The sequence below is a fragment of the Salmo trutta genome, chromosome 2 (genome assembly GCF_901001165.1).
Source record: "Salmo trutta chromosome 2, fSalTru1.1, whole genome shotgun sequence".
Lineage (NCBI taxonomy): Eukaryota > Metazoa > Chordata > Actinopteri > Salmoniformes > Salmonidae > Salmo > Salmo trutta.
The window spans coordinates 67,805,122-67,831,612 of record NC_042958.1 but is presented as its reverse complement, the minus strand read 5'-3'; the positions used below and the strand labels follow the sequence as shown (position 1 = coordinate 67,831,612).

General features: G+C 43.5%; 1 protein-coding gene and 1 pseudogene across 1 annotated transcript; one reads left to right on the top strand and one right to left on the bottom strand.

Moving 5' to 3' along the window:
* Positions 1 to 8,951: 8,951 nt before the first annotated feature.
* Positions 8,952 to 12,447, bottom strand: LOC115161402 (UDP-glucuronosyltransferase 2B31 pseudogene; annotated as a pseudogene).
* A 5,293-nt stretch (positions 12,448 to 17,740) lies between these two features.
* LOC115161396 (endonuclease domain-containing 1 protein) lies at positions 17,741 to 20,456 on the top strand. Its single transcript, XM_029712353.1, has 2 exons — positions 17,741 to 18,300; positions 19,527 to 20,456. The coding sequence occupies exons 1-2, from the start codon at positions 18,007 to 18,009 to the stop codon at positions 20,151 to 20,153; spliced, it is 921 nt and encodes a 306-aa protein (XP_029568213.1). The 5' UTR covers positions 17,741 to 18,006; the 3' UTR covers positions 20,154 to 20,456.
* Positions 20,457 to 26,491: the final 6,035 nt, after the last annotated feature.

Below are 26,491 nucleotides of genomic sequence, written 5' to 3'. Positions count from 1 at the left end.
GGGTGCACCCTAGTAAACTATAGGCAGGATATATGGCCGATTTCTAAGTCTATTGTACTATTGATGTATTTCATTCACATTGAGCACATTGTACAAATTTGACACATGAATATTTACTCAATGTGATTAATTATTTACAAAATACAAACCGGCATTCTTTTCCTACATTCAGTTGTGTGGTTTTCATTTCTCCCTACTGCTCCAGTAGTGAACCTAACTGGTCCAATAGAGTTCAAGCTTAAACATACAGTATCCCTTAGTGTTAAGCAATTGTCACAATTCCTGCTGTCCAGATGGGATAGGGCAGTGCGATGGTGATTGCATTGTCTGTGGATCTATTGGAGCGGTAAGCAAATTGAAGTGAGTCTAGGGTGTTAGGTAAGGTAGAGGTGACATGATCCTTGACTAGTCTCTCAAAGCACTTCATGATGACAGAAGTGAGTGCTACAGGGCAATAGTAATTTAGTTCAGTTACCTTTGCTTTCTTTGATACAGGAACAAGGACATCTTGAAGCATGTGGGGACAGCAGACTGGTCTGCACATTCTCTCAGGACGCAGCTAGGGATGCCGTCTAGGCCGGCAGCCTTGCGAGGGTTAATACGCTAAATGTCTTACTCACGTCTTACTCAAAATTACTTGTCATGCACGAAGTAGATGTCCTATCCGACTTGCCAAAACTATAGTTTGTTAACAAGAAATGTGTGGAGTGGTTGAAAAACGAGTTTTAATGACTCCAACCTAAGTGTATGTAAACTTCCGACTTCAACTGCATATAACATACTAATCAGGGGAAATGGGAACCAGGTGTGTGTAATCAGACAAGACAGTCCGGGGTTGATGATAATGAATCCCGTTCAGTGGAATCTAGAAAGCCGGTGAAATAGACCTATGGGACTGGTGAACAGAATGAGCAGCAGTACAGGGGGGATCTGTGAGTACCCAGGGACCAGGCACCACTGGCCTGAGGAGAGACGCATGAAAGGTCGTGTTAATGAGGTAATCAACAGGGAGTTGTAAATGGTATGTTACCTCATTAACCCTCCTCAGGGCTTTAAAACCTGTTTGGGATAGGGGGCTGTATTTTCACTTCCGGATGAAAAGCATGCCCAAAGTAAACGGCCTGCTACTCAGGCCCAGATTTGGATAGAAAACACTAAAGTTTCTAAAACTGTTAAAATGATGTCTGAACTTATTTGGCAGTGTCAGGCGGCTCAAGGAAGCAGGAGGGGCGAAGTCAAGCTCAGGAGACAAGTCCGTGAACACACGTTTAATAAGTATTCACACTTGTCAAAACCGGTAGGCCAGGGCGACAATACAAAATGCCCAATAAACAGCCCGAACACAGTGTAGGGATGCAGCCCAAAATACTCTGCATAAAACACACAGGCAGAGGAGAACACCTGTTCCCCAGGCTAAAGTCCTGACGCAAAATAATCACACACAAAAAACAAAACCTACACAGAAAGACTAAATAACCCCCCCACTAATGAACTAATACAAAACAGGTGCGTACCTAACCTAGACCTAACCAACAGAAAATGAAAGAGGATCGGTGGCAGCTAGTAGGCCAGCGACGATGACTGCCGAGCGCCGCCCGGGCGAGGAGGGGCGCCACCTTCTGTCGATGTTGTGACAGGCAGGCAAAACCCAGAGGACAAACCATTTGAGGTGACTGTTTTCAATTGCTTTTCTATGGGAATCTAGATTTCTGAGGCATCTGGTTGCAGTTCCTAGGGCTTCCACTAGATGTCAGTCTTTAGAAATTGGTTGATGTTTATCTTTTGAGTAATGAAGAAGTATGGCTGTTCAGAATGAGTGTCGAGTCTAGTGTACTGTTGTGTTTGGGGCGTGCGACCTAGCGCTTGCTCCACTTTCATTTTATCTGCTATTGAACACGGTTTATTTCGTCTTAATTTTGATCAATTATTTACGTTTTAAAATACCTAAATTTGTATTAGGAAAGTTGTTTGAAATGTTTGGACCAAGATTACAGGTAACTTACTCCAGATCTCCTCAGCGCACCGAAACCACTCGCCCACCGCAGGAGCCTTGGTCTGGCTCGGATGCCAAGGTGCCAGGGCCGGCTGATACCCCAACACACACTGGAAAGGAGTGAGGTTAGTGGAGGAGTGGCGGAGGGAATTCTGTGAGTACTACGCCCAAGGTAGAAAATGCGCCCACTCCCCCGGCCGATCCTGACAGTAACACCGCTGGAATCTGCCCACCTCCTCGTTGACCCTCTCCATCTGCCCATTAGCTTGAGACCGATACCCGGAGGTGAGACTGATCGTTGCCCCCAGGCGTTCCATGAACGCCTTCCATACCTGTGAGGTGAACTGAGGGCCACGATCTGACAATTTCCTCAGGGATACTGTAGTGCCAGAAGACGTGCCTAAAAAGAGCCTCCGTGGTTTGCATGGCCAACAGAAGCCCAGGCAGAGGGAGGTGGCGACAAGCTTTGGAAAACCGGTCCACAACGACGAGAATGGTGGTGTTCCCCTGGGAGGGGGGAAGGTCAGGGGCAAAGTCCACCGAGAGGTGAGTCCAGGGTCCTTGTAGAACCGGCAGGGGAAGGAGCTTTCCATAAGGGAGGTGTCTGGGTATCTTAGACTGAGCACAGATGGAGCAGGAAGAGACGTAAACCCGGAAGTCCCTAGCCAAGGTGGGCCACCAGTACTTTTCCGTTTGGCAGGCGATGGTACGGCCTATCCCAGGATGACTCGACACAGGCGCTGTGTGCACCCAGGAAAGGAGGTGGTCCCGCACACCTGTGGGCACATAGGCACGGTTCTCCGGGCACTGTGCAGGTGCAGATTCTGTATGCAGGGCCTGCCGTATGTCAGCGTCCACGTCCCATACCGCGATGATGCAGAATGGAGAGATGATGGGGGTCTCCTCTCCCTGACTCTCCTCTGCGAGACAGGGAGCCCGCCTTCACATTATTCGAGCCTGGCCTATAGGAAATCGTGAATTTCAACCTGGCAAAGAATAGAGCCCACCTGGCCTGTCTCGGGTTTAGCCTCTTCGCTGCCCTGATGTACTCCAGGTTGCGGTGGTCCGTCCACACCAGGAAAGGGTGTTTGGACCCCTTCAGCCAGTGCCTCCACGCCTTCAGAGCCTTCTTGACCGCCAAGAGTTCCCGGTCCCCTACGTCGTAGTTCCTCTGGGCGGGGCTCACCTGCTTAGAATAGAAAGCGCAGAGCCGCAGCTTTAGAGGGGTTCCGGTACGCTGGGACAGCACTGCCTGCACTCCTACTTCGGAGGCATCCACCTCGACGATGAAGAGGAGTGAGGGGTCAGGATGTGCCAACAAGGGAGCTGTGGTGAAACGTGCCTTCAGAGTCTCGAATGCCCTCTCTCTCTAACGAAGCCGCTGGGGACCTCCTCTCAGCAGGGAGGTAAGAGGCGCGACCACTCCCTGATGTCTCTCTGGAAAGCAACCCTTTCCATAATTTAGTCTACCTTGCTATCTAGAGACTGGACATTGGTGAGTAATTTACTCAGAAGCGGTGGGTGGTGTGCACGCCTCCTAAGTCTGACCAGGAGGCCGCTCTGTTTACCTCTTCTGCAGTGACGTTTTGGGTCGGCCTCTGGAATCAGATCAAATGCCCTAGGTGGTGATGCGAACAAAGGATCCGCTTCAGGCAGAGCTTGCATCTCTTCCTCTTCTGGCCCTGGCTGCTCTGAGTGGTGGTGACATGGCTCTCTTTCATCACCCCACATCTTTCCATTGACTCAGTTCTTCTGTGGAGATGGGAGAACCTTCCAGAAGGACAACCATCTCTGCAGCACTCCTACAATCAAGCCTTTATGGTAGAGGCCAGATGGAAGCCACTCCTCAGTAAAAGGCACATGACAGCCCGCTTGAAGTTTGCCAAAAGGCACCCAAAGGACACTCAGACTATGAGAAACAGGATTCTCTGTTCTGATGAAACCAACCATATTAGGTGGCTGGCTCACTAGCTAACATGTGTATGCTCTCCACTTTCTGGAGAACCAAGTTTTGAAATCAGTGGAATTCGAGTATGATAGCTAAGGAGATGGGGAAAACACCAGTCTGGATTACATAGTCAAACTAAGGGCAACAATGTATGGCATCAGACATGTCCAACCATGACGTATACTGGTAAAATAGTCTAGCTAGCTACATTTTCAGATATTACACGCTTCTAATTGACAGAAAGTGTTTTCATTTCAAGTGTACTGTTAGCTAGCTAACATTAGCTGGCTGGGCCGCTAGCTAACGTTGTGTATGATCTTATTCTTCGTATCTCAGACACATTTGCTTGACTAGTTATAACCATAGAACCAGGTTGGTTAGCTACCTGCAGATTCATACAGGGTAGTAACGTCATCAGTTATGATTATGGTCCATTGTTTAGCTAGCTAGATGTCTTAACAAAAGACTCCACTCTAATTTTGACAAAGTATTTTTATTTCAAGTTAAAGTGTACTGTCAGCGAGCCAGCCAGCTAACGTTAGCTGGCTGACTCGCTAACTATCATTACGTCATGCGTTGGGATTCATTGTTTACCTAGCTAACTAGATTTCAAAAGACTCATCTTAGTGTGCCAGAGCGCAGAATAACTGATGCATTTTTGAACGCTCAACACCCGTTAAATACATGTTGAAATGCTTGGCAACTCTACCAAAGGACAAGACCAGAGAACGTGGAGGTCATCCCCATTCTGAAATGGTGAAGAAATCTACAAACTAAAGACCAATTATTCAGGCTGCAGCTGTTTAAATACTTTAGTCTGGTAAACGCATCCGTCCTAAGAACATTTCCAAATGGTACTTTGAAGTATCCATTATAACAGGCTTTGATCTCTGATGGACAAACCAGAGGCTTTCTGTTGACTGACTATCCAGCAGAGGGACCGGCGATCGCAGAGAGGGACAGCAAAGGCATACACTCGTAAACATGTCAATTGCAATTTATTTTCGAATGAGCGGTTGTTCATGTTCAAAGTATTAGCAATTTCTATGAGTGTAGTTATCAGCTCTGAGTTTCCCTCTCTTGAGCTGTCCCCACCCCTTTCCTTTGTCTACCAAGCCGTCATATCGGTTTCGTGCACTAGGAACTTTTTATTTGTATCACGTAGTAACCAATGTATGACCTATTGTGTGTGTGTGTGTGTGTGTTTATGTAATTCTGCGATTGATTAAGTTAGTTAATTATTTATTTACTAAGCCAATTTGTATATCGCTGATTCATGGTCTATGCTAGGGTTTGTGCAGATATCCAAGGGTTTGCGACATTCAGAATATGACTGAGGTAATAATACATTAATAAGTGACTGTAATCGATAAGATATGAAAATATCTGTAGAGTTAATTTGGGAAATAAAAATAAACTCTAAACATTTTCCCGTGGTGCCCCAACTTCCTAGTTAAAGTTACATGATTAATTTAATCACATAATTCAATTACACATAGAGAATTTATTTGATAACATACAGTCCTTCACATTTAATGACAGCAAATGCTACAACAACACAGCATAAGTAAGCATCACTGTCACGTCCTGACCAGTAAAAGGGGTTGTTTGTTATTGTAGTGTGGTCAGGGCGTGGCAGGGGGTGTTTGTTTTGGTGTTTCGGGGTTTTTGGTGTATGTTCTATATTTTCTATTTCTGTGTTTATCTGGGTTTTCAATTTCTATGTTGGGGTTTTGGAACAACCTCCAATTAGAGTCAGCTGGTTGTCGTTGCCTCTAATTGGAGGCCATATTTAAGTGGGATAATTTTCTCTTGTGTTTGTGGGTGGTTGTTTCCGTGTATAGTCTGAGCACCTTACAGGACTGTTTTTCGTCGTTTGTTTCGTGTAAGTGTATTTTTGGTTTTTCCTTCTAATAAAAAGATGTTCACTATACCTGCTGCAGTTTGGTCCGCTCCCTACAACAACGCTTATGAAAGAACCACCCACCAAAATCGGACCAAGCAGCAGAGGAAGGAGCAGCAGGAAAGTTATTTGGAGTCGTGGACATGGGAGGAGGTATTAGATGGGAAAGGACCATGGCACCAGGCTGGGGAGTACAAGCGCCCAAAGGAGGAGCTGGAGGCAGCAAAGGCTGAGCGACGGAGGTACGAGGCACTATATCCTCCATTTCAGGAGGTGAGGAGGCAGCGCTCGTGCTGCTCGTCGCACTAGCCCTGTGGTGCGCGTTACTGTTCTGGTGCCTCCTAAGCCAGCCCCACGCACCAGGCCTTTAGTGCACCTGCCCAGTCCAGTACGTCCTGTTCCTGCTCCTCGCACTAGCCCTGTGGTGCGTGTTACTGTTCTGGCGCCTCCTAAGCCAGCCCCACGTACCTGCTGCAGTTTGATCCGCTCCCTACAACGACGCTTATGACAATCACACACACTGTTCCTTTTAGTGTTCATGTTTTCTAAATTCACAATTGTTAATGTTGTAATTTATATTGATGATGAACTTTGGATTTTCAAACACATTTTTTGAAATATAATAAAACATGCTTAAGGTGGTTTTCTTTTGTTCTTCACACAAAAAGGTTGAATGTGAAACTTTGTAAGATTGATTGTAAGAAAAATATGCTAATATTTTAAATAGCTGTTATGAATTTTCATAATGTTATCATTGAAATGTTTATCAAACTGTTGAAGAGTGACAGAAAAAATGTCAAACAATAAAATTATTATTGAAAGGTGCAAATCATCACTCAAAATAATTATGTTCCACAAAATCGCTAATATTTTAGACCCATATAAATAAAACATATTACAATGGGGGAAAAAAGTATTTGATCCCCTGCTGATTTTGTACGTTTGCCCACTCACAAAGAAATGATCAGTCTATAATTTTAATAGTAGGTTTATTTGAACAGTGAGAGACAGAATAACAACAAAATAATCCAGAAAAACGCATGTCAAAAATGTTATAAAATGATTTGCATTTTAATGAGGGAAATAAGTATTTTACCCCTCTGCAAAACATGACTTAGTACTTGGTGGCAAAACCCTTGTTGGCAATCACAGAGGTCAGACGTTTCTTGTAGTTGGCCACCAGGTTTGCACACATCTCAGGGGGGATTTTGTCCCACTCCTCTTTGCAGATCTTCTCCAAGTCATTAAGGTTTCGAGGCTGACGTTTGGCAACTCGAACCTTCAGCTCCCTCCACAGATTTTCTATGGGATTAAGGTCTGGAGACTGGCTAGGCCACTCCAGGGCCTTAATGTGCTTCTTCTTGAGCCACTCCTTTGTTGCCTTGGCCGTGTGTTTTGGGTCATTGTCATGCTGGAATACCCAGCCACGACCCATTTTCAATGCCCTGGCTGAGGGAAGGAGGTTCTCACCCAAGATTTGACGGTACATGGCCCCGTCCATCGTCCCTTTGATGCGGTAAAGTTGTCCTGTCCCTTTAGCAGAAGAACACCCCCAAAGCATAATGTTTCCACCTCCATGTTTGACGGTGGAGATGGTGTTCTTGGCAGCATTCCTCCTCCTCCAAACATGGCGAGTTGAGTTGATGTCAAAGAGCTCCATTTTGGTCTCATCTGACCACAACACTTTCACCCAGTTGTCCTCTGAGTCATTCAGATGTTCATTGGCAAACTTCAGACGGGCATGTATATGTATTCTTGAGCAGGGGGACCTTGCGGGCGCTGCAGGATTTCAGTCCTTCACGGCGTAGTGTGTTACCAATTGTTTTCTTGGTGACCATGGTCCCAGCTGCCTTGAGATCATTGACAAGATCCTCCCGTGTAGTTCTGGGCTGATTCCTCACCGTTCTCATGATCATTGCAACTCCACGAGGTGAGATCTTGCATGGAGCCCCAGGCCGAGAGGATATCGACAGTTCTTTTGTGTTTCTTCCATTTGCAAATAATCATACCAAATGTTGTCACCTTCTCACCAAGCTGCTTGGCGATGGTCTTGTAGCCCATTCCAGCCTTGTGTAGGTCTACAATCTTGTCCCTGACATCCTTGGAGAGCTCTTTGGTCTTGGCCATGGTGGAGAGTTTGGAATCTGATTGATTGCTTCTGTGGACAGGTGTCTTTTTTACAGGTAACAAGCTGCGGTTAGAAGCACTCCCTTTTAAGAGTGTGCTCCTAATCTCAGCTCGTTACCTGTATAAAAGACACCTGGGAGCCAGAAATCTTTCTGATTGAGAGGGGGTCAAATACTTATTTCCCTCATTAAAATGCAAATCAATTTATAACATTTTGACATGCGTTTTTCAGGATATTTTTGTTGTTATTCTGTCTCTCACTGTTCAAATAAACCTACCATTAAAATTATAGACTGATCCTTTCTTTGTCAGTGGGCAAACGTACAAAATCAGCAGGGGATCAAATACTTTTTTCCCCCACTGTACATGATCGGGTCATTTTGACCCGGCATATGCATTCTTGGGGCGCCATGTTTACAATACATCCTACGGTTAAAGCTTATTTATGAGAGTCACTATAAAGTGTTACCAAATAACTGAATTGTATCATCAACTCCTATAGGTACTGGTTGAGCAGACCTGGGGGAGGAAGAGAGGCAGATTACTGGAAGTTAAACAACCCTTTGGGGGAGGATTGTGGACACATTGACACCATAGAGAAAGAGAGCTTAACTCCTGGCAGGATGGATCATGTGACTCCCCCTACAGATGGATCTGTGAAAGAAGTATTTTTTTAAAACTCCCATGAACTTTTATACAGTCTCCAATTTCATCCTAATGTAAATATCCCACCGATATTTTCAACTATTTTGACACGGCCATTAGTCTAGCCTTTGTATTGCATCCATGTGTATGTATATACATATATTTTTAATGCTTTTCCAAATGGGCTGGATTCTTGAGCTTGAGAACTTTTCATAAATCATGCATTGATATCATATGTGTATATCTCAGGTTAGGATTGGTTCTGTCCTAGGTCTAAGACACCAGTGACTTAAACTCTCCCAGCAAATGGTAGACCACAATAAAGGTGCCAGATATCGTTATTTATAACCATTTTATTTCATCATAAAGAATCAAACTGTAGTGCTCATAGTCATCCCAGTCACTATAGGAGTTAAAAAGTTATAAGGCTAAAGCACAATGGTAATGCAAAATATATGCTAAAAATCAAAGTGAGCTCTCATTATACATTTTAACCTATACAGTGTAACAAAAAAGAAAACACTGGTACTTTATGAAGATATCCTGTTGTTATCTTGTTGAGTACCAACAGACATGTTTGAGAGGAAAAAGGGGGAACTTATTTGTTCACAGTCATATGGTAAGAAGTGAGGTCACTTCCTGTTGTATTCAAGAGCCAATCCTTACTCCTGTTTGGGTTTACGCTTCCTGCATAGTCTGAGGCACAGGAAGTGGATTGAACCCACAGTAATGGCTACCAGCACAAACAAAACAGCCAGTAGGAATCCAATCACATCCAGTGAATGATAGGAGTACCAGGGCATCTTGTAAGACTCTGTTCGCAGGTGGGCAGCCCCTTTGTGTCTCATGACAAATTCGATCCAGAAGAGGGCGGTGTCCAGAGGATGCATGGGCTTGTCCCGGTGCAGGCTTGAGAGCCGCTCCATACTGGTCCTGTAGGACGGATCGTGGAGGACTTCCTGTACAGCCTTCAAGAAGCTCTGGCTGGAGATCTTGGTGACTTCAAGCACCTTGGCCGCTCCACGCACCTCCAGGCGTAAGACGTTCTCGAACTGGTCGAAGAGCAGCGGAAGCCCCACCACCGGCACCCCGTGGTACATGGCTTCGTAAAGGCCATTGGTGCCACCGTGGGCCACAAAGGCCTTGACCTTGGGGTGGCCCAGGAGGTCGTTCTGGGGCATCCACTTGACCAGCAGGGTGTTGTTGCCCAGGCCGATGGGTTGCTTGCCCATGTGCCTCCAGATGACCTTCTGGGGAAGTTGGGCGAAAGCGGCGGCGATCTCCGAGGTGATCTCCACGGGCAAGCCTTTGACAAGAGTTCCCAGTGACATCAAGATAACCCCGTGTTCTCCCGAGCTCTGGACAAACTCCTCCAGCTCTGTCGGTAGAGGTTTGGAGGGTTTACATTGGAAGCCTCCAATGTAGACAATGTTGGGCATGGTGGGCCGGGGGAACTCGAAAACAAAGTCCACCCGCATGAGCCAGAGGTCCGTCCCCTGCAGAAGGTGGTAGAAGTTTGTACCCGGCTCAAAGTATCTCTTCACCAGCTTATCGTAGTGTGGGCTGATCACGAACATATCAATGATCATGTTGAGGAGGTAGATGAACACATTCCCAACTCGCTGGCGGAAGGTCATTTGGTCCGAAGTGGCATAACCAGCGGTGGGGACATAGGACACGGGCGAGGGGGCCACCACGAAATGCCCCTCTCCGCTGGTGATCCAGCGAACATTGAAGACAGTGGGTAGCCCAAGCTTATGGGCGACCAGGACCCCGACGGGCAGCCCCGGGTCCAAGAGTACCACGTCGTACTGGCTATCCCTCAGGCTCTGCATCAAAGCCTTGTTCTCAAACATCTCCACCACAAACTGACTGGCCTGCTGGTGCATTCCTGACAGCGCCGACATCATGTACGAGTAGAAGGACACAAAAGCCAAAGGCGATGCGCCTTCCCTTTGGATCTGCAGCATTTTGACGAGGAAGGACGTAAAGAAGTCTTGTTTTTCAATGTGCATGCCCCCAGGCACAGTGATGGAGATAGAGCGGTAGTGGGGCGACGACTCCTTGATGTACCAACTGCTGGCCGAGCGCACCACAGTGACCTGATGACCCCGGGCGTGGAGTCCCTCGATCAGGAGGTTCATGTTGACCCAGTGGCTGCCATCCAAGGGGAAGATGAGGATCTTGCCCCCAAGAGCCCCTGGCAGGCCACCGAGGAAGGCCACCAAAACTGCAAGGACGAAACCGGTCACCCCGTTCAGGCCACTCATTGTTCTACTCTGAGAAGAATGAGAGGAATGATGTCAGAATGTATAAGGGTGATTGCATGAAATTAGTTCCTTTTGGGTAGTACAACTTTGTGAAAAAAAGTATACTTTTTATTTCACATAATTTTAACATTCTGTCAGAAAGAGCACATGTTCAACTTAATAAAAAAAAAACTTTCACATCTTAAAAAATAAAAACTAACAGGGTTGACGATGTCCTTTTAAATCAGCCAGGAGGAATGGAAGATTGTTGTATGTAACAAGGAGGGGCAATTGAATGCAAGCTTCACCCAAATAATTATCTTAAAACATTTCTATCTTGTCTATCTTTGGGTAACAAGGTTGACGTGTTATGCTTGACCCGCTCAGTAGAACCAGCTGACCTGCTTTTACTCTATGATTTTACTACTAGATGTGCAATGTTTGTTTTGATTTTTTTATTTTTTTTAAAGGAATAGTTTCACCATATTATCGAAAAAGTTAAGTTCACATAACAGTGTTGACCTTCAAATGAGGGACAGGTTGTTGTTGTTTTTTTACCTTCAAATTAATCACTCTGTCAAAGCAACAAAATAAGTACCAGGTCATGGGGGGAGGGGGGGGCACAGGGGGACATGCCAAAATGTTGAACTTTGGCACTTTAGCAAGTCTTTATTCATGTTAAAAATCTGATTTATTGAATTTTACATGTGGTCTATATTAAAGGGCAATTCATTTCATGACAGTCATGGTCCATAAGTAACCCTTATACTGCTGATGGTAAAGCTACAATGCTCAGATTGAGGAAAAACATGAATCTTTCTTGTAAAAAGAAAAGAAAGAGAAGGGAAAAAAGGTAACTGGCAGAGAATGTCCACTTAGTGATGTTCTCGTCTTACGCAACTAAGCAAAAGACTGGAACTGTGGATTACACAGTTCAGCCTTAGTAGGCTATGTACTTTTGTCAAGAGATGGACTGAGTTTAAAGTCCTGATGGACTGAGTTTAAAGTCCTGATGAAATGCATATTGTGGCTAATCTCCCATACAAACACACACACATTCACTATTCTCTAGGGCATACACTGCAGCAGAGGGGGGACTTAACACCAGCAAGTGCATACAAGAGCATGGTCCCCAAGTGACCACTATGGTCGAGCACATATCCTCTTCACCAAAGTCCCATGGGGGGAAAGGGGTAAACCTCAACATTTAACTCAGAGAACTATGCATTTAAAAGACAACACTACCTATTCAAATTGTCCTGCAGCACATTAAAATAATACAGTAATTGTATAAAGAAGAGACAATCCAACAGTCCACAAATAGGAAATAAAAATACCTAAGTGTTCCAGTGGCTATATCAAATATCGTATGCAAAAATATTGAGTTATTGTCAAGATAAAGAGAAGGAAGAGAACATTGTAGCCTACCTTACTTCACAAGCTCTGAGCAGCAGCGTACTTTGAGCCCCTTCTGGCTTACTGGAGCTGGCAGTCTCGGTATGTTGTATAATGAGGGAGAGGTTAAAGTGAGGGGAGAAAATAATGTATTTTTACAAGGGAGAGCGAGAGAGAGGGGGGAGGGGGACAACTAGGCAGCCACTCTTCCCCACTGCAACAACATTTCCACCCCTTTCCGACTCCACCCCCTCGATTTCCTTCCATGCACTGAACATTGTTTCCCACCTCAAGGTATATAAAAAACAGCCTGCTGTGGCCGAGAAACTGCTGACTGAGGCATTCTCAGGGAAACAACATTCTATAACAAAGCAATAGAAAGAATTGCTAAACATAATAAAGATACATTTTACACACATCAGGAATAACCCTTGTACTAAGAATCTTTATTTACACAAGCTGGTGAATTGGGTGTGTGTCTGTGTCTGTGTGTTTGTGTGGGCGTACAGTGTCAAAAATGCTTATTTAATTGAATCCCGGCCTTAGTTAACACAGGAGTTAATCATTGGACAAATGTTGAAATTGCAGAGCTGCATTTATGTCGAAGATGAATCCACAATAGCATGTCATCTCATGGATACTTAGGGATTTTGGCAACTCTACTTCCCCAGAGTCAGATGAACTCATGGATTCCATTTTTATGTCTCTGTGTCCAGCATGAAGGAAGTTAGAGAGAGTTTCACGAGCCAATGCTAACTAGCATTAGCGCAATGACTGGAAGTCTATATAGTATCCCTTTAAAGATTGGCTTGCACTCTCGACAGTCCTAGCTAAATTCTTGCTTGAGAAATTCCTCTTTGCTCAGAAGCCATTTTTGTTCCTTTTTGACCATTTTAAATGAAAACTATCACAGTAAGTTACTTAAGTGTTACCCAGAAATGATTTGATATTGAGTTAAGGGCTTCATTGAACCTTTAAGAATTTTAGTGAGGGCAATTGATTGAGCTTGAGTGCTTTTTCAGTGACACAAAACACAAGTGTTAAGTATTTTTCTCAACTCTGATCTGATTTAATCAACCAAAATTACAACATTTCACAAAGGACATACACAGACACACAAATGCACAGATCAGAGTTCAGAAAAATACTAACACACTTGTGTGTCACTGAAAACAATCTCTCAAGATCAATCAATAGGCCCCACTAAAGGGTGTTTTCACACATAGAGTGCATTCGAAAGTATTCAGACCCCTTGACTTTTTCCCCGTTTTGTTACATTACAGCCTTATTCTAAAATGTATTACATTTGTTTTTTTCTTCATCAACCTACACACAATACCCAATAATGACAAAGCAAAAATAGGTTTTTAGAAATGTTTGCAAATTGATATAAAAAAACAATAACTGAAATGTCACATTTACGTAAGTATCCAGACCCTTTACTCAGTACTTTGTTGAAGTACCTTTGGCAGTGATGACAGCCTCGAATATTCTTGGGTATGAAGCTATAAGCTTGGCACACCTGTATTTGGGGAGTTTCTCCCATTCTTCTCTGCAGATCCTCTCAAGCACTGTCAGGTTGGATGGGCAGTGTCGCAGCACAGCTATTTTCAGGTCTCTCCAGAGATGTTCAATCGGGTTCAAGTCCGGGCTCTAGCTGGGCCACTCAAGGACATTCAGAGACTTGTCTCGAAACCACTCTTGCATTGTCTTGGCTGTGTGCTTAGGGTCGTTTTCCTGTTGGAAGGTGAACCTTCACCCTAGTCGGAGGTCCTGAGCTCTCTGGAGCAGGTTTTCATCAAAGATCTCTCTGTACTTTGCTCCGTTCATCTTTCCCTCGATCCTGACTAGTCTCCTAGTCCCTGATGCTGAAAAACATCCCCACAACATGTTGCTGCCACCACCATGCTTCACCGTAGGGATGGTGACAGGTTTCCTCCAGACGTGACGCTTGGCATTCAGGCCAAAGAGTTCAATCTTGGTTTCATCAAACCAGAGAATCTTGTTTCTCACGGTCTGAGAGTCCTTTAGGTGCCTTTTGGTAAACTCCAAGCGGGCTGTCACGTGCCTTTTACTGAGGAGTGGCTTCCGTCTGGCCACTCTAACATAAAGGCCTGATTGGTGGATTGCTGCAGAGATGGTTGTCCTTCTGGAAGGTTCTCCCATCTCCACAGAGGAACTCTGGAGCTCTGTCAGAGTGATCATTGGGTTCTTGGTTACCTCCCTGACCAAGGCCCTTCTCCCCTGATTTCTCAGTTTGGCCGGGCAGCCAGCTCTAGGAAGAGTCTTGGTGGTTGCAAACTTCTTCCATTTAAGAATGATGGTGGCCGCTGTGTTCTTTGGGACCTTCAATGTTGCAGAAATGTTTTGGTACCCTTCCACAGATCTGTGTCTCGACTCAATCCTATCTCGGAGCTCTATGGACATTTCCTTCGACTCCATGGCTTGATTTTTGCTCTGACATGCACTGTCAACTGTGGGACCCTATATAGACAGGTGTGTGCCTTTCCAAATCATGTCCAATCAATTGAATTTACCACGTGGGCTCCAATCAAGTTTTAGAAACATCTCAAGGATGATCAATGGAAACAAGATGCACCTGATCTGAATTTCGAGTCTCATAGCAAAGGGTCTGAATACTTATGTAAACAAGGAATTTCAGTTTTTTATATTTAATACATTTGCCAAAATTTCTAAAAACCTGTTTTCGCCTTGAAATTATGGGGTATTGTGTGTAGACTGAGGGAAAAAATGTATTTAATCAATTTTAGAATAAGGCTGTAACGGAAGAAAATTGGGAAAAGGGAAGGGGTCTGAATAATTTCCGAATGCACTGTAGCTCTCATCAATAGTTTGAATCAGAGTTGTATTCTATTTTATTTGGCCCGCTTAGTTTCACAATGTCACACGAACTAAAATGCCTAAACAAAATCACATGTCCATGCAAGTAATTTGTTTATTGGAGAAACATTTTCGCGTTTAATCCATCTATGACTTTCATGATGTCACGAATCCCACCGAAGGTGGCTCCCTGCCTGCTCGGGCGGCGCTCGGCGGTCGTCGTTGCCGGCCTACTAGCCGCCGCTGATCCCTTTTTCCTTTTCGTTTGGTATGTCTTATTGTTTGCACCTGTTCCTTATTTGTGTCTCTTGATTTATGGTTCTGTAAGCCTGTTTAGCCCGCCCAGGTTTGTGCGGGATTATTTTCGTCAGAGTGCTTTTTTGTTGGATGTGCTGGCGATCTGCCTGTGTTATTTTCTGTGCGAACTGTGGACCGGTTGTATAGGGGTTGGGCACGTCGTTATTTACGCCGGTTGTGTTGGCGTCGACCGTTGTCGTACAATAAGGAATAAACACATTTTTTCTTACCTCTGCTCTCTGCGCCTGACTCCTACCACCACTCCTAGCAATCGCTGACACATAAAGCATCACTTGTTCCAAACTTTATTTTTGTTTCGTTTTGGTCTTCGAATAACATGCGGGAGGAAACAGATCAATAGCCGCTCTAACTGCAACGTGAAAAGCCTATATTCAGTAGGCTATTCTATATACCCAGAATAGCCCACATCTCCTTTAATCTGCATTGGATGCGCTCATAAATACGCTGCTACTCACATAATGTTTCAGAAATATGAAGTTATGGTACTGTGTGCATTTCATCAAATGCTCACCGTCAAACAACGAATAATATTGCGTGCCTCTGGTTCTTTTCCTGTGTTTGGTCTGGACTGCGTTCTCACCTGCATGAACCACACCACGGTTCGAATGGAATTGGACCAAGACCAGTCTTTTTGAGCGAACCGTGGTGCGTTGTTTAGTACGCTCCCGAGTGCCCATAGTGTTCACACCAGTCCAAACTAACTAGACTAAGGGGGAAATGTGCCAGACTTAAGAAAAATCACTGCAAGCCAATTTGGTGCGAAAGCCCTTTAACTCACGTGCATGCTTAAGTGTCTCATTATGTAATATTGTGTGTGAACACTCAGTAATCTTGGTTAATTAAATCAGAGTTGAAAAAAATACAAATACTTGTGTTGTGTGTCACTGAAAAAGCATTCAATATCAATCAATTGCCTTCACTAAAATGTTACCCAATTGTGCCCAGTGGGAAGGGGGAAATGAAAACTAGCTGTTATTGGCAGAGAAGTTTGGAACTCTTTCTTATTGGTCTTTTAACTAATTTACTGCCCTGTGATGTAACCAGGCAGGCCAAAACTCCATCCTACCAAAATAGGCTGAAATTTCAGGTGGCCTTTTTAATCAGCTCTTACACTAAAAGGGCATTATTAACATTTTTCATAATTTCACAGTATTATTTCAACCTCATAGTGTGAAGATATATACTGAGTGTACAAAACATTAGGAACACCTTCCTAATATTGAGTTGCACCCCCTTTTGCCATTAGAACAGCCTCAATTAATTTGGGCATGGACTCTACAAGGTGTCGAAATCGTTCCACAGGGATGCTGGCCCATGTTGACTCAGTTATGTCAAGTTGGCTGGATGGCCTTTGGGTGGTGGACCATTCTTGATACAGACGAGAAACTGTTGAGCGTGAAAAACCCAGAAGCGTTGCAGATCTTGACACTCAAACCGGTGCACCTGGCACCTACTACCATACCCCGTTCAAAGGCACTTAAATATTTTGTCTTGCCCATTCACCCTCTGAATGGCACACATATACAATCCATGTCTCAGTTATCTCAAGGCTTGAAAATCCTTATTCAACCTGTCTCCTCCCCTTCAACTACACTGATTGAAGTGGATTTAACAAGTGACATCAATAAGGGATCATAGCTTTCACCTGGATTTACCTGGTCAGTCTATGTCATGGAAAGAGCAGGTGTTCTTAATGTTTATATGTGTATATAAATCAGCAGAAAATCCTGTTTTTGACTGCACTGGACTTATAACTAACTCAAAAGTGCAAGCCAATGTTTAACCATGAGATAACATGCTATTGTGGATTTACCTTCAACAACAACGCAGCTCTGCAATGATGTCAACATTTGTCCAATGATTAACACCTGTGCTAACTAAGGCCTGTGATTCAGTTAAAGAAGCATTGTCGACATTGTACTTGATTTCTAAAGGTAATTTACGTTTGAGCCGACATACGTAGAGTTTACCATGAATGTGATCCAAGAACATCAGGGAAATTCCCTTTAAAGACCCATTGTCGACAATACTCCTTTGATTGAATCCTAGATGAAATCAACATAATCGAACTCGACAAAATATGAATAATATATTCCATTTAGCAGACTCACTTTAGTGAAGTGAGTGCATACAAACTTTTTTTCACTCTTCGCTGGTTCAGGTCTTCTCGTTAGTGCATAAGAGGCCAGGCGGCCAGACATCCTTCCTGTTTCAGTGAGATTCATGTGCCATTAATAAGGAAGCTGCTTTCGTGACACCCCCTCGCTCTCCTTGCATAAGTGTTAATAGTCAAACGCTTAGTCAACCCTGAATCCACCTCTAACCTCCCAGTCCCCAAGTATCACGAGTGTGTGACAGCATGAGACAGGGGTGGCGCATTGAGAACCTATAGCAGATACGTATGTCTCCTCTCTAGTTGTTTTTCTGTGTCTTTGCGGACAATTTCTGATCACGTTTCTCTGAAGCTGTAAGAAAGACCTTTGTATTGAAACGCATCAGCTTTGAATAACAGGGCACCATGAATTGGAAAGAATAAATCTCGTCGTAGTCCATTTTTTGGGTGTTACTATCTTTTAACAGCTCCAGCATGTTAACCAGAATGGCATATGTTCATGCTGTGGGTTTGGCCCTTCTAGCTCTGGCAGGCTGGTGGTCCCTGTGTGCTGCTGATGTGGGGGACTTTGCCCCATGTCTGAACAACTTCTACAGGTCGTGGCCCCCCAAGGGTCTGTTGGGGACCCCCATCTGTCAGCGCTATGGGAACCAGTACCATTTCGCCTCGCTGTACAGCCGCCCACAACGCTCGCCAAGGTTCTCTGCCTACATGTTCAGCCCACCAGAAGGGAAGAGGCCCCCAGCAAACTGGAAGTTTGAGCCACAGGTAACAAATTACTCAAGGGGAAAGATAAGTATTTTAAAACTTGATATTAGATGTTTCCTTACCCTGAAAGTAGTCTATCACCATTAAGTATGTCAAACCAAATAATTGAGCAGATATCATTTGATTTGGCCATGACATTTTGGAAAATACACGGTTGCTCCTATCACTCCTATTGATTTTTAGCTAGCAGTGCCAAAACTTAGCTGATATTTGTAGTGGCTGTTAAAAGTTAAAGGGATACTCTAGTATTTTGGCAATGAGGCCCTTTATTTATTTCCCCAGAGTCAGATAAAAACGTGAATACCATTTGTATGTCTCTGTGTCCAGTATGAAGGAAGTTAAGAGGTAGTTTCGCAAACCAATGCTAACTAGCGTTAGAGCAATGACTGGAAGTATATGGGCATCTGCTACCATATCTGACTTCCAGTCACTGGGCTAGTTAGCATTGGCTCGCAAAACTACCTCTAACTTCCTTCATACTGGACACAGATACATAAAATGGTATCCACAAGTTCATCTGACTCTAGCAAAGTACATAAATGGCCTCATTGCCAAAATCCCAAGTATCTCTTTAAATTGTAAAATTCTGAACTTCCCCTTTGAAGGGACATTACACCCCATAATCAAACTTTGTTAGAGGTTTTCAGACTACAAAGTATTCTATTGACAAGATGAATCCACGTCCCAAGCCATCTGTTTTGTAGATCCAGCTATACTCTATAATCTTAAATGAATTGAACAGGTAAAAACCATATCATTTCCAGATTTTCTCATATTTACATTAGACTACTTTGGAGTTATAAAAACATCTGACAAAATTTGATTTTTGAGTGTAATATCCCTTTAATGAAATTGGAATTCAGGGGGTGATTAAACAGCCATCACAATCTATTGGTTTACGCATGACACTGAATTTTTTTAAATAAGAAATTGTTATGCTGTTTGTAAATAACAAGCATGACTGGAGTGTTCTGTACTAGATTAAAAAGAGGAAATGCTCATTTTAAAAAAACGAGAACAGACACATTTGTGGTTGGCACAGAGCCTCATCATCTGCACACAATTATGTTTCTCAGTTCACTGAAGCCAAAATGTACTGTGCCATGGTTTGTCTTGTTGGGAAAGCCCCCACTTACTGCAACATTCAACACAAGATAGCTTCTTCAAAAACTCCCATTTTCTAACCCTTAACGCCCTAGTTGACCCTCAACATTTCCCCTTTCCAGTTAGCCAACGCCACAGCGGATGGCAACATGACCCCCTTCCCACTAGGTGAGCTAGACCCGGATGTGGTGAACAGCCAGGCCGTCCAGCTGGACTATACCAACTCCTCCTACACTCGGGGGCATCTCAACCCCAGCCTTCACCACCAGACCCAGGAGGAACGCTCGTCCACCTTCACCCTGACCAACGTGGTCCCTCAGAAGGTTGGCTCCAACAACGGGCCCTGGGAGACACTGGAGAACAAGGTCAACCACACTCTGGGCTCCTACTGCCTCGGTGTGGCCTACGTTGTGACGGGGGTTATTCCCTATCTGGACAACGAGCACTGGATCAATGGTCATCGAGTGGCAGTGCCGGAGTACATGTGGTCAGCCTACTGCTGCCCTAAGTACAACAAGAGTCTACTTAACAAGGTTAATCTTAGCAAGTTTTTCCCCACGTATGCTGCTATTGGGCGCAATGACCCAAACAGCACAGAAGAGATTGTGCCTATTGACAAAAGCAGTCACAAATGGTTCTGGGGTTACGATGTAAGGCGTATGCCACTTGATACGTTGGAGATGTACCTGAAGGAGCGATTTGGGACCGTCATCAATGTGTTTTATGAACAATGCTCTGGGTTACAATGACCATATCTACCATATATCTAAGGTAGATAGATATAAGGGGGTGTATTGTAATGGATCATGTGTGCATAGATAGCAAAATTACATTTGTTTCAATTCATTTGGCACTAACATCACAAGTAGTATGTCCTCAATTTTAGCACACGTGCTCTTCAAATTGTCTAGATTGCTCAACAGTCTAGGTTAGAAGTAAATCATGGACATCAAAAATACGGTAACACTTTATATATAACAGTGTCAAAATAATGTAATACGCATGAAATGTGTCCCAAATGTCATAATAAAATGTCACTGAATGTCAAACTACAAGAGACTCATTTTGAAGCATTGGAAACAGTTATGACATACACTCAGTTGCCAGTTAATTAGGTACACCCATCTAGTATCAGATTGGATGCCCATTTGCCTCCAGAACAGCCTGAATTCTTCAGGGCATGGATTCTACAAGGTGTGGCGTTCAAATATTGCTCAATTGGTATCAAGGAACTACGTGTGCCAGGAAAACATTCCCCACACCATTACACCACTGTCACAAGCCTGTACCGTTGACACCAGGCAGGATGGGGCGATGGACTCATGCTGCTTACGCCAAATCCTAACTCTGCCATGAGCATGACGCAACCGGAACCGGGATTCGTAGGACCAGGCAATATTTTTCCACACCTCAATTGTCCAGGGTTGGTGATCGCGTGCCCACTAGAGCCGCTTCTTCTTGATTTTAGCTGATAGGAGTGGAACCCGGTGTGGTCATAAGATGCAATAGCCTATCCACTGACAACGACCGACAAGTTGTGCGTTCCGAGATGCTGTTCTGCACACCACTGTTGTACTGCGCCGTAGTTTCCCTGTTTGTGGCCCGCCTGTTAGCATGCACGATTCTTGCCATTCTCCTTCGACCTCTCTCATCAACGAGCTGTTTTTGCCCAAAGCACTTTTCGCTGACTGGATGTTTTTTGTTTGTCGCACCATTCTCAGTAAACCCTAGACACTGTCATGCGTGAAAAGCCCAGGAGGCCGTCTGTTTCTGAGATACTGGAACCGGCGGGCCTGGGACCGACAATATACCACACTCAAAGTCGCTTAGGTCACTCATTTTACCCATTCTAACGTTCAATCCAACAGTAACTGAGGTTGTGTGTACACTTGTCACTTACATTCGACTTCTGCGATCAGAATACGAAGATCGCATTGAAAAGACGGGTCTAGATGCACAAAAGTCGCATTGTGGTCTGATTGCGTTCAGATCTGGCTGAACACTTCAGGTGGTGGTCAGGGATGTATTGTGTGCGGATTTCTTCTCAGTCTGGACACAATCAGGTTACCGAAAGCGCATACAGTGGGCGACGTCATCAGCACTTATTCCACAAATCTCCAGAAAACGTGTGTTTTGGGACCGAGAGGCACCTTATCATTATACAGTTGGATGAAATACGTTCCTAGCGTGTGAGGAAGGTGTTTGCTGGCCTCATAAATACTAGCCAGCTATCTAATATTTAGAAAAAAAATAGTTTTGTTTGGCTAGAGTTATGCTAACCCGTTTTCAATCTCTTTAGTGTTGCTTGCTATTCCACTGTTTGTAGAATATATACTGGCATTTGAATATAGCGCTCAGCATCCTTAAGTTATTGGGTGTCAGTCAGAGTTTGTTCAACAGTGTATTTAGTGAATGTGCAAACTAAGGATGTTGATATAAGTCATGATATTTGGTAAAGTGTTGATTTCCAACGAGTGTATTTGATGGGTTTCATTTCTGTAGCTAGCTTGGCTGGCTAGTCAATTCGGTAGATACTGGCTGGCTACCGAGCTGAGACCAAAGAGATAAGAGAAAGTTTATCTGAGGCGCATATCTTCTGACAGTGACACAGTGCCCCCTCGTGGAATGACGCTGAACTTTACTAGAACTAGATATTTAACCCTGTTTAGAATGGGCAGTGGTGAGTTGGTAGAACAGACAAAATAAAAATGTAACTTATAGGTCATTTCCATGTAGGCTATGGAACTATTTGTGGAAAAAACTGCCCATTACTAAATTGGTGAAATTATTTCATTGATCTTTTATTTGTATTACTCTTTTTATTCACTTAGCAACAATACTTACTTTTTCTTTTTGATGTTGCATTGTCGAGAGGTTACCCTGCAAGTAAGCATTTCATTGAGCTGTGTACTCCATGTATATCATGTGTATATGATAAACACAGAAGGTTGGTGGCACCTTAATTGGGGAGGACGGGCTCGTGGTAATGGCTGGAACGGAATTAGTGGAATGGTATCAAATATGGTTTCCAGGTGTTTGATGCCATTCCATTTGCTCCATTCCAGACATTATTATGAGCCGTCCTCCCCGCATTAGCCTCCACTTATGACAAATGAAAAAACTTGAACGTAGAAGGGAAGGGGGAGGAAAGCCAGTAAGAGAGGGGAAAAGATGACTAACTTTGCGGTTAGATTGTAGGTGAACAAAACTGACTTGCCAGATCATTTCATGTTAATTTCTATACCATAAGCTGCCTCCAATATCATTTTAGAGAATTTGGCAGTATGTCCAACTGGCCTCACAACCGTAGACCACATGTATCATCAATCTACACACAATACCCCATAATGACAAAGCAAAAAACATTTTTTTTTTTAATGTATGCAAATGTATAAATATCACATTTAAATAAGTATTCAGACAGTTTACACAGTACTTTGTTGAAGCACCTTTGGCAGCGATTACAGCCTCGAATCTTCTTGGGTATGACGCTACAAGCTTGGCGCACCTGTATTTGGGGAGTTTCTCCCATTCTTCTCTGCAGATCCTCTCAAGCTCTGTCAGATTGGATGGGGAGCGTCACTGCATAGCTATTTTCAGGTCTCTCCAGAGATGTTTGATCGGGTTCAAGTCCGGGCTTTGGCTGGGCCACTCAAGGACATTCGGAAAGTATTCAGACACCTTCACTTTCCCACATTTTGTTAAGTTACAGCCTTATTCTAAAATTGATTAAATAAAATATGTTCATCAATCTACACACAATACCTCATACTGATAAAGTTAAAACAGATTTTTAGAAATGTTTGCACGTTCATAAAAAAAACAACAGAAATACCTTATTTATATAAGTATTCAGACCTTTTGCTATGAGATTCGAAGTTGAGCTCAGGTGCATCTTGAGATGTTTCTACAACTTAATTGGAGTCCACCTGTGGTAAATTCAATTGATTGGACATGATTTGAAAAGGCACACACCGTCTATAAAAGGTCCCACAGTTCACAATGCATGTAAGAGCTAAAACCAAGCCTTGATGTTTAAGGAATTGTCCGAAGAGCTCCGAGACAGGATTGTGTCGAGGCACAGATCTGGGGAAGGGTATAAAAAGTTCCTGCAGCATTGAAGGTCCCAAAGAACACAGTGGCCTCCATCCATCCATCATCATTCCTGTTTTGCATATTATTTTGGCATTAATATGCATCACATATCAGTTTGCAAACAATGTAAAAAAATATAGAATAAAAAATCATTGAGTTAAAAAGCCGCATACAAACATGGTCTCTTTTTTGCTTTCTTGAGTAAGGCAGCTCCAATATGCAGTGTTTCAGCCTAGCTGTCACGACTTCCGCCGAAGTCGGTCCCTCTCCTTGTTCGTTCAGCGGTCGACGTCACTGGCTTTCTAGCCACCGCCGATCCACTTTTCATTTTCCATTTGTTCTGTCTTTGTCTCACACACCTGGCTTCACTCAACTAATTACTTGTTTATTATTTAACCCTCTGTTCCCCATGTTGTGTTTGTGAGTGATTGTGATTTTGTAATTCGGTCCGTCTTTGTGGGCTCGTGATGTTACTTTGTATATTTGTTATTTTTGAGTAAAGTACGTTGATTACTGAATTCTGCTGTCCTGCGCCTGACTCTCTACACCAGCTACATACAGGACCCTTACACTAGCTCAGTGCTTTCTGTGGTGGTGGGGGTAGCCAGCAGAAAATACAGAATGTAGGGGTTGGTAATGTTCTCTTGTTGCGCCGTGATTGGCTCAGTGTTCTGTCAATCATGGGGACACTACGTCACCACCCAATCTAAGGGTAGAGCTTGGAAATTGAAGCCGCTTGGGTGCTGCCATTGAGTTACAATAGAAGTGCCCATCCAAGAAGGCTCAAGGTCATTGGCCACAGATAAAATTACATCAAATCACGTTATATCTACAGTAGCTTTGATTGGACAGATCATGTCAACATCATACTTCAAAAGCTTAGCTAACAGTCATCATCATGAATCAAGTCAACAATCTTCTGGCAAATCCATTTTTAATCTTTGTCATATGAAGAGAAATAATGAAGAGAAATTATAGAGAAAACGTTTCAGTGCTCATCTGCCATTGGACATAAACATTACACAACAAGTTGTAAATCGCAAAGCAATCACTAGCAATCACTAGCCTGCTATTCAGTAGAGTGGCTGTGTGGTCCCAAGTATGGGTTTAAGGTTCTCTTTTCCAAGCTTAAAATTATAAACATTCAACATTGGCCATGCTGTCAATCCAGCATGATTTCTGCCGCGCTCAAAACAACTGGAAACTCGGAACTGAAAAATCTGACTTCAATGAGTTCAAGACAACTGGGAATTCGGGGAAAAACGAGCTCCAACTTGGAAAAATCGTTTTGAAAAAAACCCGTTTTGAATGGTCATTCAACTCGGAATTGTAGGTTGAGAACTTGGGCCTCTTTCTAGAGCTACGACCTGAAGATCACTGACGTCATCATGATTCAACCTTGTTTTTTTCCAAGTTCCCAGTTGTCTTGAAAGCACCATAAATCCAGAGAATGACAGACTTTGATTACAAAGTTTGACAATAAAATTTTCCCACGAAGGACCGCCACGCCACCTTCCTGTTCAAGTGACCACAGCACAACAAGGTGAGTCCAAAAATGTCTTGTATGCTGCTGCATAAATTATGTAAAATGCCAGGGAGATATGTCTACTACATCTAAGAAAGTAATACTAAGTGTATGTTGTGTAGTAAGCTGTTAGTAGCCCATCAGTGGAGGCTCATCAGAGGAGGAAGGGGAGGACCATCATCCTCAGTGATTTTGATAAAAATATAAATTGTAAAACATTTAAAAAGTTATCCTTTTTAGATAAAACTATACTAAATATAATCACGTCACCAAATAACTGATTAAAAGACACTGTTTGGCAAAGGTCTACAGTAGCCTCAACAGCACTCTGTAGGGTAGCACAATGTTGTAGCCAGAGGACAGCTAGCTTCCATCCTCCTCTGGGTACACTGACTTCAATACAAAACCTAGGAGGCTCATGGTTCTCATCCCCTTCCATAGACTTACACAGTAATTATGACAACTTCCAGAGGACATCCTCCACCCAATCAAAGCCACAGCTAGCTAGCACTGCAGTGCATAAAATGTGGTGAGTAGTTGACTCAAAGAGAGAGAAAGACAATAGTTGAACAGTTTTGAACAAATTAATTTCTTCCAAAATGAAGGAGAAGCAAGAGAGAAATAGAGAGAGATTGTCTTTTTTTCACTGTCACTTACTTAGCTAGCAAATTCAGCTAGCTAGTTTAGCCTACTGAAACACCCTGCTGAAACAGAGGGATGCTATGTTAGCTAGCTGACTATGACTTTCCAACACAACACTGGAACTCTTCCAAGTCAAGGTAAGCTTTTGGTATTACTAATTTATTGCCACCGGGGCCCGCCGGTGTAACTGCTAACTGACTGTACACTAATGTTACTGCATGATTGTTGCGGGTTTACTAGCGCATTAGTTCTATTAGCTATGTTGACTATGACGTTACTTTAGCTAATATGATGACAGCGATGTAGGCTGTTTGTAGAGGTTTGGCTTGGAACGTGTTTTCCACAAACTTCATATACAGCAGATTTGTTGTGCATTGAAGTCCACAAGCAAAGGGAAGAGAAGGAATACAACGTGGCTGTTATGAGAGTGAACTCTGTTAACGTGTGATCAGGGGTATATTCCTTTTGCCGACTCTGTTGAAAAACATTTTTTAAACGGAAGCAAACAGAACAAAACGGGGATAAACATACCTGAATTTGTCCAATAGAAACTCTCGGTATTGAATGTCACTGTCTGTCACCTCAAATTTGTCTCTTGACCTGTGTGCATCTACGTTGTAAACTTTCATTCATAGGCTAGGTTATAGCAACCTCATGATGGGTATAGGGAAAATTTGAGTATCATGTAGTAGCCTAAACCTTTCGCTGTAACATTGAACTGGGTGAATGGAATATGAATGAGAGTCATCCAATACGCTGTAATAGAAATAAGGCCATGCTCATGAAAAAAAATGGTCCTCCCTCATCTTAAACGGCACTGACCGC

Excerpts from the sequence above, each read along its gene's own strand:
- LOC115161396 (XM_029712353.1), top strand. The coding sequence starts at position 18,007 with ATGTTAACCAGAATGGCATATGTTCATGCTGTGGGTTTGGCCCTTCTA. Across the intron at positions 18,301-19,526 it reads ACTGGAAGTTTGAGCCACAG|TTAGCCAACGCCACAGCGGA; the intron begins GTAACAAATTAC and ends TCCCCTTTCCAG.